Source organism: Cupressus sempervirens, chromosome 3 (genome assembly GCF_028749045.1).
Source record: "Cupressus sempervirens isolate cs-2001-9-10 chromosome 3, ASM2874904v1, whole genome shotgun sequence".
NCBI lineage: Eukaryota > Viridiplantae > Streptophyta > Pinopsida > Cupressales > Cupressaceae > Cupressus > Cupressus sempervirens.
Window position 1 is genome coordinate 957,025,994 of NC_143120.1, and position 12,306 is coordinate 957,038,299.

Sequence of the window (12,306 nt, forward strand, 5' to 3'; positions counted from 1 at the left end):
TTCCACTAAATTTTGATATTTTGATGTTGCTGTGGATAAAAATAAATGTGAATTTGCCTACAAGGTTTGTATTGAATGTTCAATTTCTTTGATATCAAAGTTTTAATGACAGAAAGGGTATTTCACAATGGGGGGATTAAATGTTAAGGAGAATATTGATATTAGGATAACTGTTATGATTACCTGTCTTGCTCATTAAGTAAAAATTATTTTAGTAGTCTTGAAGGCTTTTTTATTGTGCAGATAGAAATATTGGCATATGTGGAGCTTTTTGACCAGTATACTTCAGAAGAATTCCCACATGATATTGCAGAGGTTCTATTGTTTAGTTTTACCATTTCTACTATGTAGTTAACATTCAATCAAAATGGGAAAATATATATTAAGTTCCTGTGCACGCTTCTTTATGCTACAAAGTTCATCAGTTCAAAACGAATTATCATTGCACTAGAGATTTTTCTTTAGTCTGGTGACAAAAGTTATATTTTTTGTTTGCAGATAATCCATAGCCACTATCCAAATGAGGAGGTTTGTCTATTGGATGATGTCTTAGGTACTGAAAGCTTTGATTTTACTTTTGATTTCTTCTTTTCCCATCTTGAAAAATATTTTGGCACCTCAAAGCCAAATTCAAAGTAATTATCTCTGAAATTTGGAAAATTTTTGCTACTTGCTTGGCTTGTAGCAACATTTGTTCTTCACCATCCAGAACATGGTCATACATTTATCCATCCATTGTTGTCATTGATCATCGATAGAATTGTAATATATGACAAGAAGACCCCTCCATTCAGTTCCTTTATTTCTTTGTTCAGTCCATCCAGTAAGGTATGAACCCTAAACTCAAACGTTAGATGTTCTACAGGTTGCTTTTTCTTTCTTTGGATGCCAAGCTGTTCTATTTTTCTTTTTTTTATCAAATTTAAGTGCAAATTCAATTTGTCACTTTCTTATTCAAAGTCTTTGATTTTGTTAATGGGGCTTGCTAGTCAATTGGACATCTATTTGATTTTATTTTGCATATCTTCATTTTCCTTTGCAGAAAGACTATCCAGAGCAATGGGGTGTAACATGTTTAGGGATATTGAGAGTATTAACACATTACAATCGACCACTACTAGATAATGAAGTTAATAGAGTAAAGAATGGAGTAACTGAAAGGAGTGTGAGTGGGAACAGTGCAAGTACGAGCAAGAGTAGAGATAAAGAACCATTGGTTGATTGTGCTCAACAACATCAAGATAAGAAACCTTTACGGCTTTTGACACCATGGATTACAGATAGTTTGCTTGCTACATCAATGGGAATAAGAAGTGACTATTTTCGTTGGTAAGATATAACTTGTTCGATAATTCCTGAACATAATTTTTTTTTTTAAAGTTAAATTTTGAGATGATGGTCCATTAGTTTGTTATCTGGTGAAGTGTTAGCTTTTAAGTTTCTACATTGTATAAGAATGCTTTTGAAACTCTCAGTATGTATCCTACATATATTATCCACTTGTCTTCTAAAGGAGGAAGGAGAGATACTGCAACCTTATGAGATGCCCATTTGCATAAATCTAAAATTCAATTAAAAAGTACTTTATCCAAATGAATGAACCGCTTTCTATACTTTCTTGACAAACTAAGTTCTTATCAAGTAATCCATTGCACAATCTGTAACAGAGCTTATTTGTGCAGCCATTTACATCTTATTATACATAATGGAAATGCGTTGTTGAGTGTATAAAGTCTTGGGTGTCTATTTGTAAATAAGGAAAACAAGAATCAATGAATATTTGTATGACTGTTTGATCACAAATAAGTGGTATCAACTACAAACAGCAGTTGTATTCTAAAGTCATTCCGAAAAAACATTTGTCATATTTATTCTGACAGTAGTGTCTTAGAAATGATCTTAGACTGATAATATTAATGAAAAGACTGCAACATTGGAGCAATCTAGTTCAGGAAAGTTTACTTTCAATCCTTTTAATATAAGCATTTAGCATCTCAACTTATTTTTCTTTCTTACCACTTTAGGGTGCCAGACCCAGTTTTTGATAAATGGTCTTAAGAGGACAGAGAATACGATAAGAATTCAGGAAAATATATTCAGATATATTATAAATGAAATCCTAATTGATACTCCACCAAGAATCTAAATCTTTTAAAGTTCCAAAATTGGCAATGATCTATGCAAAACTGTGGTAGATTAATTAGATTAAATGTTCATTGTTTTTTTCACTGCAGTTTTCTGTTTTGGTCAATCATTAAAGGACCCGGGAAATTTTCAAACAAGGGTCATTTTAGAGAAGTTTCCTTGACACATTTCAAGCAATATTTTCCATTTATCCATTCAAGGGGTTCTCAAAATAAGGCACAAGGATTATATTTTCAGCTGTTGCTCATCTGTAGCTACCTTGATATGCACAGAGGACAAATAATTCTAGGACACCTGCACTTTTCATTTATTTATAATCTTGTTTCCAGTTTCCTTACCTATATGAAATCAAATGTCTTATGTCACTTCAAAATGTCATGATTGTTTTATATTCAGAATATCAGAAGCAAATGTAACTGTTTTATATTCAGAATATTGGAAGCAAATGTAGTTACATTTGCTGTGGTGGTCAGGCCTCATCTACTTGTTTTAAGAATTGGAGTAGAAAAATGTTGAATATTTTTGTGCTATTCTTATTGGCATCCCTAAATATTGTACTTTTTTTTGTGCTTCCAGGTGTGGTGGTGTTATGGGGAAATATGCAGCTGGTGGAGAGCTAAAGCCCCCAATAACTGGTTTGTGACAAAACCTTAAAATTCCAAGTAAAATAACTACATGAATCTGGAATTGATGATTTCTTTCGATGTTATGCTGCTATGAGAAAGCATAACATTCTATAGCATTTCATTGTATTCACAAACAGGCATACACTGTATTACTTGAGAATGCTGTATGTTGTCATGTTTTCTCAAGATTCAATAGTTCAATTTGTGGTATATTTTTCTTTCTTTCTTTTTGGTTTCAAAGCTTTCTTCTTTCTCTTGGAACAACAGAATGATATGGACATGACATATGAACTGGGTTGTGGCTAGGATAAGACCTAGCTAGAGGGCAAAAGAATTGCAATCTTAGCTCGGGGGGTTGGGGGAGGGCGACTATCTATGATCCATAATCCATCCATCCATAGTTCCTAGACGATAGAATAAAACACAGACACCAGTTCCTCTATGACTATGGCCAAGATACGATACCCCGCCCCATCTCCCGATCGTCAATTGCTCATGTCATGTAGATAATAGAACAGGTCATATGCTTGATGCGTACCTGATTGGAGTTGGGAATCACTTAGACTTACGTTTCGATGGATGGACCTTTGCATCTTCACTTAAGTTCATAATAGTGAACAGTGACGGCTGCCCTTACTATTCTAAAGGGCCAGATAGATCTATAGGGCCTATCAAATTCCTTGTCTTGCAATAAGCAATCGAAAGACTGAAAAAGCAATGTTTGGAGCAAATAAGATACATATTTGTAATATTGATTGATGTAGAGTTGCAAACTTTATTTGCTCTTGATAAATGATACAATGTGATGAATATATTATATATGGAATATAATTTCATGAACAAGACTTCATTTCTAAGTGAGATGCTGGTGTATAGGTCTTCCCTTGCATGGCCAATTATTACTAACTTGAGTGAATTGGCCAAAGGGCATAAGCTAATCTATAAGACTTGAATCTATAGTGCTAACATTTAGTAGATGGACCTTAAAAAATTGATTGTCACGTTTTATAAATCAAAGTATTCTTTGAGAAGAATTGCTAGCAGATATGTTGGTTTCCACAGAAAGATAACCGGATGAGTTCAAGATGTCACAAAGTTGGCTTTCTAGGCTTTGTAAGGGAAAATTGCAGTTTAAATTGTCCTAGGGGGCTAATAGAAATGACAAACGGAAAAGATGGGGAAGACGAACTTTTGGCAAGTCTTAGGAATATGGCTAGGGTTTTTATGAGGATCTACAATCAGAAAGTTGATCTTGTTGGAGATATTCAAGACTATGCTAAGTTACTGAGAGGGGAGGGGTGAATCAGTAACTTCTAAAACTTCTACCAATTTCAACAATTAATCCAATAAATCAATTAGCACTTAGTTAATCCCATCTGATCTAATTGCATGCATGAGAATCTGAAAATATGAAAGCATCCATAACACTTGGACACAAAGATTTGGTGACTCAGAAACCTTCCAAATATAAAGTAAAACTGGGGTGGGGATGATATCCACAAACTTTAGTACTGTAGTATAAAGTTGGCCTGTTAAGGCTTACATTGATCACTTTTGATGATCTGCCCTGCTAGGAGCATATAGGACTGCTAGGTCCACCTTGTGAGAGGATTTACAAACATACAATGAAGTATGCACTCGGTAAAGAGATTTAGAAAAGACTGTTAGGTCTATCTTGTTAGAGGATTTTGACTGGTTCACATGTTAGGATGAAGTAGTAGATCTCTGATTTTGCCACTGAGTTTGCTGATAGAGATTCCTTAGTGTACTAATCACCTTTTTGTAATAGATTTGTCACTATTGCCTCTTATACTGATATGGCCTTTACAATTCTTTATTTGCTGCATTCACAATACATATGCTTACCCATTCGCATTCTTGCACTTTCTTGCTCTTGCTTACATTTCCATACATTGGTATGACACAATACATCACATATATATACCAATCCAATTTACAAAATTACAAAGTAGGCCATGACACAAGTTAACACAAATATTACAAAATCGGCCCACATGAAGACACTCGGGTTTTGAAGACTGACTCAGTGAGGTTCTGAGACACGACATCCATTATCACTGCTTGGCATTGTCATGCTCTTGGTAGACATAGAAGCTCGGTCCATACTGATCACTTTCAAGTAGCCTTGAACTCGGTCTGCACTGGTGACTTGGTAGATATTGTGCAACTCGGCAAACACTGAATCACTTGGTTACAATGAAGTAGCTCAGTTAACACTGGCTTCGCACCACCTGAACTGTGAACTCGGTAGATATTGCAATGCTCGGTAAACATAGGCTTCACATCACATGAACTGCGAACTCGGTAACCATTGATAAACTTGGTATATACTAAAAAGCTCGGTCTGAATTGCAGGACTTCTCACCAACTAAATCTGCTCGATAACCATTGGAATTAGTCCAAAAGACTCGGTAGCAACTGTAGAACTCAGTGGCTACTGAATTATATGGCAAACACTATAAACTGTTCAATGAGCTTGGTAGTTGTACAAAATTTGAATAAGTTTGTGTCACTAATAACAAACTTGATTGATATGTCAACAATCTACCCCTTTGGCATTAGTGACAAAAACACTTATTGGCCCAAAATTGAATACCTTGTATTCATCACCATGTGATACTAGCTCAATCTATTTTTGAGATTTTTCAAAATTGATCTTTGTAAGGTATATACAGAGTATTTCTTCACCATAGCATATTTCTCCCCCATACTATGTGATCCACTATGTACATATAACTTTTCTCTTATATCATAACATATCTCCCCCTGTAGCTTTTCTCCCATATCTCGGCCCAAAACTGAATACCTTGTATTCATTACCATGTGATACTAGCTTAGTCTATTTATGAGATTTTTCAAAATTGATCTTTGTAAGGTATATACAAAGTATTTCTTCACCATAGCATACATCTCCCCCATACTATGTGATCCACTATGTACATATAACTTTTCTCTTATATCATAACATATCTCCCCCTGTAGCTTTTCTCCCATATCTCATCTCCCCCTTTTTGACAGTAATGCCAAAGATTTATTCTAACATATATACATGGAGACACCAAAATGAGATAGGAATTCAGAGTGTACCTTTAGGGTAATTGCCAAAGTTCTATCCTAGTTTTCTTGCAATACCTTGCATGTATGAATGACAATTTGCACTTCTGCTGTTAATTCAATCACGTGGTCAGTAACAGAGAAGTTGTTATCATGAATCAGAGTCTTTGAATATACAATATGTTTCTGCATAGAATCCATGACTGGAAGGATCATACTTTGTATATCAACCAATGTTGAACAGATCCTTGCTTCTTCTCTTAACAACTCAGCTTGCATGTCTGTCAAAAATCTGATATTCTTAAAATGTGCAGAGCTTGAACTAGGATCAAGTTGCAGCTGTTGAGCACTTGCTTTAAGATTAATATCAATTTTGGACAATTTGTCCTTAACTTCCTTGGTATACTTAGTGACATCACATGGTTTTGCAAAAAGTGATGACACATTTGAACAGGACGCCTCAAGATTGACCAAAATTGTTGAAAGCTCAACTTGATTAATGGCTATTTGCCGAGCAATGTGCTCCAACACCTTATTATTAAATTTCTTTTCAGCCTTTTCAACCAGCTTTTCCTGACCTTCGGTGTCCTCATTGAACTTTTGGACTGCCTCTCCAAGTTGAAACAAAATAGGTTGAGAAGAATCAACCTCGATTCCTATAGCTTTGGACAAAATATTCTTGGCATCATCTAATATCTTATACTCTCTATCTCTTTCCTCTCTCAATCTTTGTTGTTTGGCCTTTTTCTGGAGGAGTTCACCAAATATTTGCATTTGGTCTGCAAAAAGATTGTGGATATCCCATTTGGGAATTTCTATTTCCTCATCCAAATCTATATCTTCTATCTCTTTTCCTTTCAAAAATTTTGTACTCAGTTGAACCTTAGGTTCAACTGTCCTTGTACTTATTGCTTTAGTGCTCGGAATGGAAACAATAGTGGACATACTCGGGCTTGCAATAAAAATTGATATAGCACTGACTGGTGGAATACTTATAGAGATGCTAGAAGAATCCAAAATTGATGAAGTTAAAATTGTAGAATCCAAAACTGAAGTAGACAAAACTAGAGAGCTTACCATGGATGCACTCAAAATTGAAGAAGTCAAAATTGGAGAGGTGATGACTGAAGAACTCAACTCGACAGATGAAGAGGGAGTCTGCAGCTCGGTTGATGAAGTGGAACTGAGCTGTGTTGGGGCAAAGAGTGACTTGACATTTGATGTATCTGTGGTAGTCACAACCAAACTTGCTGAAGCTGTACTTGATGTAGTTAAAGGTTTACTCGGGGAGTGAGGAAGTGAGACAGTGATTGCAACAACTTGATTGGGTCAGTCTCCTCATCATATTCCTTTTCTTCCTCTGCAGCTTCTTGCTCCTTGTACTCTTCATAATCAACTGTAACATAATGAGTTGATCCTTCATCATCCTCTTCATCCTTGTCTTTGTCGTCATCATCATCCTTAACTTCCATTGGGAAATCATTTGGTTTGTGTAACAAATAGATATTCTTCCAAAGTGTTTGTAGCATTTTTAACAACATGCTCTATATCTTTAATCAAAACTTAACACGTGTTAAACCTTAGAGTCATTTTTTCTTCATTTTTCTTTAAAGAATTTAACCTCAGCATCTGATATGCTCGGTAGTAATTGCCTCAGGGTTTGTGCATAAATGTCTTTTACTGTTTTCATGGCAAAATCCCATCTTGGCTTTATTTTCTCTAGCAATTCATTAGAGACTTGAGAGGCGATCTGGTCTAGTGAGTACTTCCATTTACCCATTTTGGTTAGCACCAGTTCTTCAACTTGTTTCTGCTTTGCCTCTTCCTAGTCTCATATTTCAAGGATTTGAAATTTGTTATTTTGGCTCCTTCCATTTGCTTCAATTTTTCTTGAAAGGTGGGTGGAGGTTTGCTGAGTACAATGTCACTTCCTTTCTTTCGAGACCTCCTTGTGAAGACTACAGTGGATGCCTTTGCAGGCTTGGTGATGATCACCTTGCCCTTTTTCTTCAAAGGTTCTTCTTTCTCTGATTCTTCTTCATCCTCTACCCATTCCTCATCTTCACCTTTACCCTCGGTTAACATGAGAGGTGCACTAGATTTCAGTTTGGCTATCCTCCTTTTCCCTTTGTTAACCGCTTGTGGGAGCTTTATTTCCAGCTCTATTCGTGCCTTAGCCTCTTCATAAGTACCAAAATAAGGGGCCTTGGGATCAATAGGTTCATTGACAGGGGCTTCAATGATATCCTTGGTCTCATCAATGTTTACCTCATAGCCAAGAGGCTTGACCCACACAACTCTAGGCTTAACTGCCTGGATGTACACCTTGTCACAATCCACCATAAAGCACACATCATCCTTGTAGTCCTCAACTAACTTCTTAGGTATCCTGAACCTATTGCTCATTTTATCTTTGAACACATCGAAGTAGTTGTCCATGATGCTGTCGTAGTTCTCACCCATTTCTGCAATATATTCATTTATTTGGTATAGTACAGGCACATCTTTTCTCTAGACTACTGTGCCTTTGGAAGGAAAGAACTTCTTAACATAGAAGAATAAACAAGTTAACAGAGAACCAAATTTGCGCAGATTATTCTTGGAAGTTCTAATACTTTCCATATTCTTATTGAATTGCCTCAACAATAACTGGGCAAGGTCATAAGATAAGTTGTTTTTCACCACTTTATATGCCAAGTCCACCGCTTCACATGACACACTGTTAAGACGATTTGAACTAGACATCTTATGCGCTATAACATGAATACCAAACTATGACTTTGCATCTGTGACACTGCTTATTTTCATGCCTTTGCCATCCCACTCGGCTAGGGTTTTTTTTTCCAACTCTGCTTGACCTAGGGTTTTGGTTGTTTTGGCTTTAGTGAGCATGGGAAGGCCAGTGATTCGATGAATCATTTTCTTCATTATCAATATTGGCTGCTCTAACCATAGTTGTCCGTTATGCATCCAGCTAAGGATATACCTAATCCATTTAATTTGAAACTCTTAGGGCATATGGGGAATGTGAGTTCATCCTTTTGCTTCCAAATGTTGATGCTCGGGTTTTAGGGTTCCATCAACACATAACTGACCCAGGGCATCATCCATCTCTAGAGTACCAATTTCTTGAATAGCACACTTAAAATGTTAACAAGAAGTACCTTAGGAGGGATTTGGGTCTAGGATTTCAGCAATGACAGGTATGAGCTTGAAATCCAGCGCCTTCTGTTCAACACCTCAAACCAACATATCAAAACCTTTCTTGACCTTGCTGCTGTTGGATGCCATTTTCACTCCGTAGCTTGAGAGAACTTTGAATTTTTTTGTAGGAAATTCGCTCAAGTTGCTTGATCGCATAGAAAATAGTTCTTCGCAATAGCACTCAAAAGTTCACGGGGAGAAATGAATTCGCTTCCATCCCTTTTGTTAAAATTTCGCCATTAATGCTCGATATGGTGGTAGATGAGTTGACATTACATTGACAGTCTGTCATCCACTATTCTGTATTGATCACTCGGCGATGTCTGCATGATTTGGTAACCATAAGTGTCTTAGTTACTCCCGACCTTACTCAGTAGAGTCTATGACTCGACTTTATTCGGTAGAGAAGGTAACTTGGTAATAATTGATACTGATCTTGCTGAGTGATCCCCTTGTATCTTAATATACAGATTTGGATCTTTGTCACCTTTCAATTGGAATTGATTTTGATGTCTTCTTTGATAGCCTGGTTCCAGTTCTTCCCTTAAGAACTTAATTGGAAATGGTAGAGTCACCCAATTCTTGAGTGACTTGACCATCATTACTCGGACTAGTTTCCTCAATAGAGTTAGGAATTCATTGCTATCTCATTTGCTTTCGAATATTATTAGCCTTTGCCTTCTTCTCATCTTCAATTTTACTAGTATTCATACAATTCTTGGCAAGATGACCAAGTTTTGTACAAATGAAACATCTTATAGTGGTATCATTTTTCCTCATATGATGTTTAACACAATTCATACCAATGTGTCCAGATTCTCCACAATAATGACATCTACACTAGGTATTGTAATCCCAACCAAATATTGCTTTCACAATCTATTCTGTAGGATTCAATGTCTTTGTTCTGCAATCTGATGCCTTGTGTCCATGTTTCTTACATTTATGACAGTTGCCTTCAAATTTTGGTTTCTTTTTTGCATTCATTAGCCCTGTGACCATGCTGATTGCAATTGTAGCATTTTCTATTGAATTTTGCTTTTCCATTACTCCAACATTTGTTAGATGTATGACCTATCTTACCATAGTGATTGCAAGTAGGTCTTTGATTCTTTTGAGCACCTTGTTTGGAGGATTCACCTTTTTCTTTGTATCCATTTCCTGCTTTTCCTTTTTGCCTATAGAGGTTTTGCTCATTTAGTTGATCCATGTCTGCTTGAGATTTCATCATTCTTTCATTGATTTGCTTCTCAGTGTTTAGGTCATTTCTCAATCTTTCATTGATTTGTTTTTCAGATCTTAGCTCAATTTTTTTCTTTCATTGATTTGCCTTTCAAAATTTAGATCATTCCTTATTCTTTCATTTTCAAGTCTTAGGCTCATGATTTCCTCATTTGCATTGGAGATTTGATTAATAAGATCTACTTTTGGAAGGGATTGGTTTTGGATTTCATTGTTCCTTCCATCCATCTCTTCTTTTATCTTGTTTCTCTATTCCAAAATTTCATGTAATCTTACTGATTGAATTTCTTGTTCTCTTTTCAGCTTTCTTACTTCTTCTTGCAGGGAACCATTCTTCTCTACGAGTTTTTTGATTGCATCATTTGCTTCATCTGAAATGCTTGAAGGGTGAAAGTCTTCAATTCTTTCTTCAATGTAGAGATGATTATTCATTTGATTTGCAAGTTCCTTTGTTCTTTTCAGGGATCAAGAAAGTTGCTCCTTAGCTTTCTTGAGTTGGGCAATGGCCATTTCCAGATCCAACTTTTCATTGTCAATAGCTTTGTCAAGTCTGAATATGTCCATATCCTTCATCTTTGCTCAAGCTGTTAGACTTTCTCCCGAGAACCACAAAGCTCTGATACCAATTGTTGGAAATATTCAAGACTATGATGCTAAGTTATTGAGAGGGGAGGGGTGAATTAGTAATTTCTAAAACTTCTACAATCTTGTGAGGGTGTTTCATGCTCATGTTGAAAAAAAAGAAAATGTCTTGCTTTTTGAATTCACTGAGGTATAAGACTGACACATGTTAATGCTACATGAAAAGTTTTTATGCTTTATAATTAAAAGAAAACCCTACAACTATGTGTATACATTTTTCAACTAAAAATAAAGACTAAACAATGCAATTGAACTTAAAGATTGGATAATGTTTTTATGCAATGAAACAGACACTTTGATAAATTAAATTATGAGAATGGAACAAAGCCACAACCTTCAACTTTGAGCAAAAATGCAATACAAAGTTGACAATTAATGAAAAACAATTTAATCTCTCTCAACATGCATAACAAACACCCAGTACTAATTTAAAAATGAAGAGGTGTAATAAATTCTACTTAGTGAATATGGAATTCTAGACAAACAATAATGTTGAATAGTAATTTCAGCAATATGTAGGTGTGAGATATTACTGGTATTGGCATTTTGTGATGGTTAACTTGTACTGTTCTTATTCTTTGCATCAAGCTTCAAACCCCACTAGGGTGCTATTGTCAAATGTTTAAACGGGGATGAGGTTCCGTGTTTGTGATCTCACTGGTTCATAGCCTCGGGGCAGAGGTGTTTACCCTTTAAAAAGAATTATGCAGTTGTGAGGATTAATCATTAGAAACTAAATGCGAAATAGTGCTTATTTATAAGGTTTCAAAGTCTACTGCAAGAGAATAAATGTAATAAATTAAACCGATATTTAACCCTTCCTATGACTGCCTGCATGACATGCAAGCTTTATTACAAAATTCTATCATTAACTCTAAAATTACAACCGCACAACTTTCTTTTAAGCTGTAGATTGAAATTGTCACAAGCTATGTTTCAAGCAAGCTCTTCTCCTTGAAAATTATAATCCAAATGGTTAGCATGAAACTTTCAAAAATTTCTTAACATGTGACTCCAAACAGTCCTTATAAATGTCTACAACAGTGAGACGTCTCTTATAGTCCTACTACGGATGGAGTGAGTCCCCAATACCCCATTTCATCCTCCATTATGCCTTATGTAGCAAGCTCAATATGGGTGTTAGCCTAAAAAGGGTGATTCCTCTTAGAAATTGAAACGCCTGCCAAAAACTCTAAAATACATATGGATTCTTACTGCCCAGCTAACAGAAATACTTAGAACAATACCAGAAATTTCTCCAATAGAGATAAACCAAACCACAGGTCTCTGTGTAGCTGAAAATGAATGGCTATTCTGGAAATCTCAACTAAAACTCTCAAATATACACAAGATTCAAAAAATCATCTGATCA

At 35.8% G+C, this 12,306-nt stretch overlaps 1 protein-coding gene across 4 annotated transcripts in view; it reads left to right on the forward strand.

Moving 5' to 3' along the window:
- Positions 1–12,306, forward strand: part of GI (gigantea protein (GI)) — a 136,605-nt gene that overhangs the window by 20,364 nt on the left and 103,935 nt on the right. For 3 of the 4 annotated variants that reach the window (XM_089822602.1, XM_089822604.1, XM_089822605.1), the window contains 5 exons: positions 244–315; positions 499–553; positions 686–828; positions 1,043–1,329; positions 2,722–2,780. In XM_089822602.1, coding sequence (XP_089678728.1) covers positions 244–315; positions 499–553; positions 686–828; positions 1,043–1,329; positions 2,722–2,780 — 616 coding nt within the window. The remainder of the gene's footprint in view (positions 1–243; positions 316–498; positions 554–685; positions 829–1,042; positions 1,330–2,721; positions 2,781–12,306) is intronic. The other variant, XM_089822606.1, reaches the window with a different exon arrangement.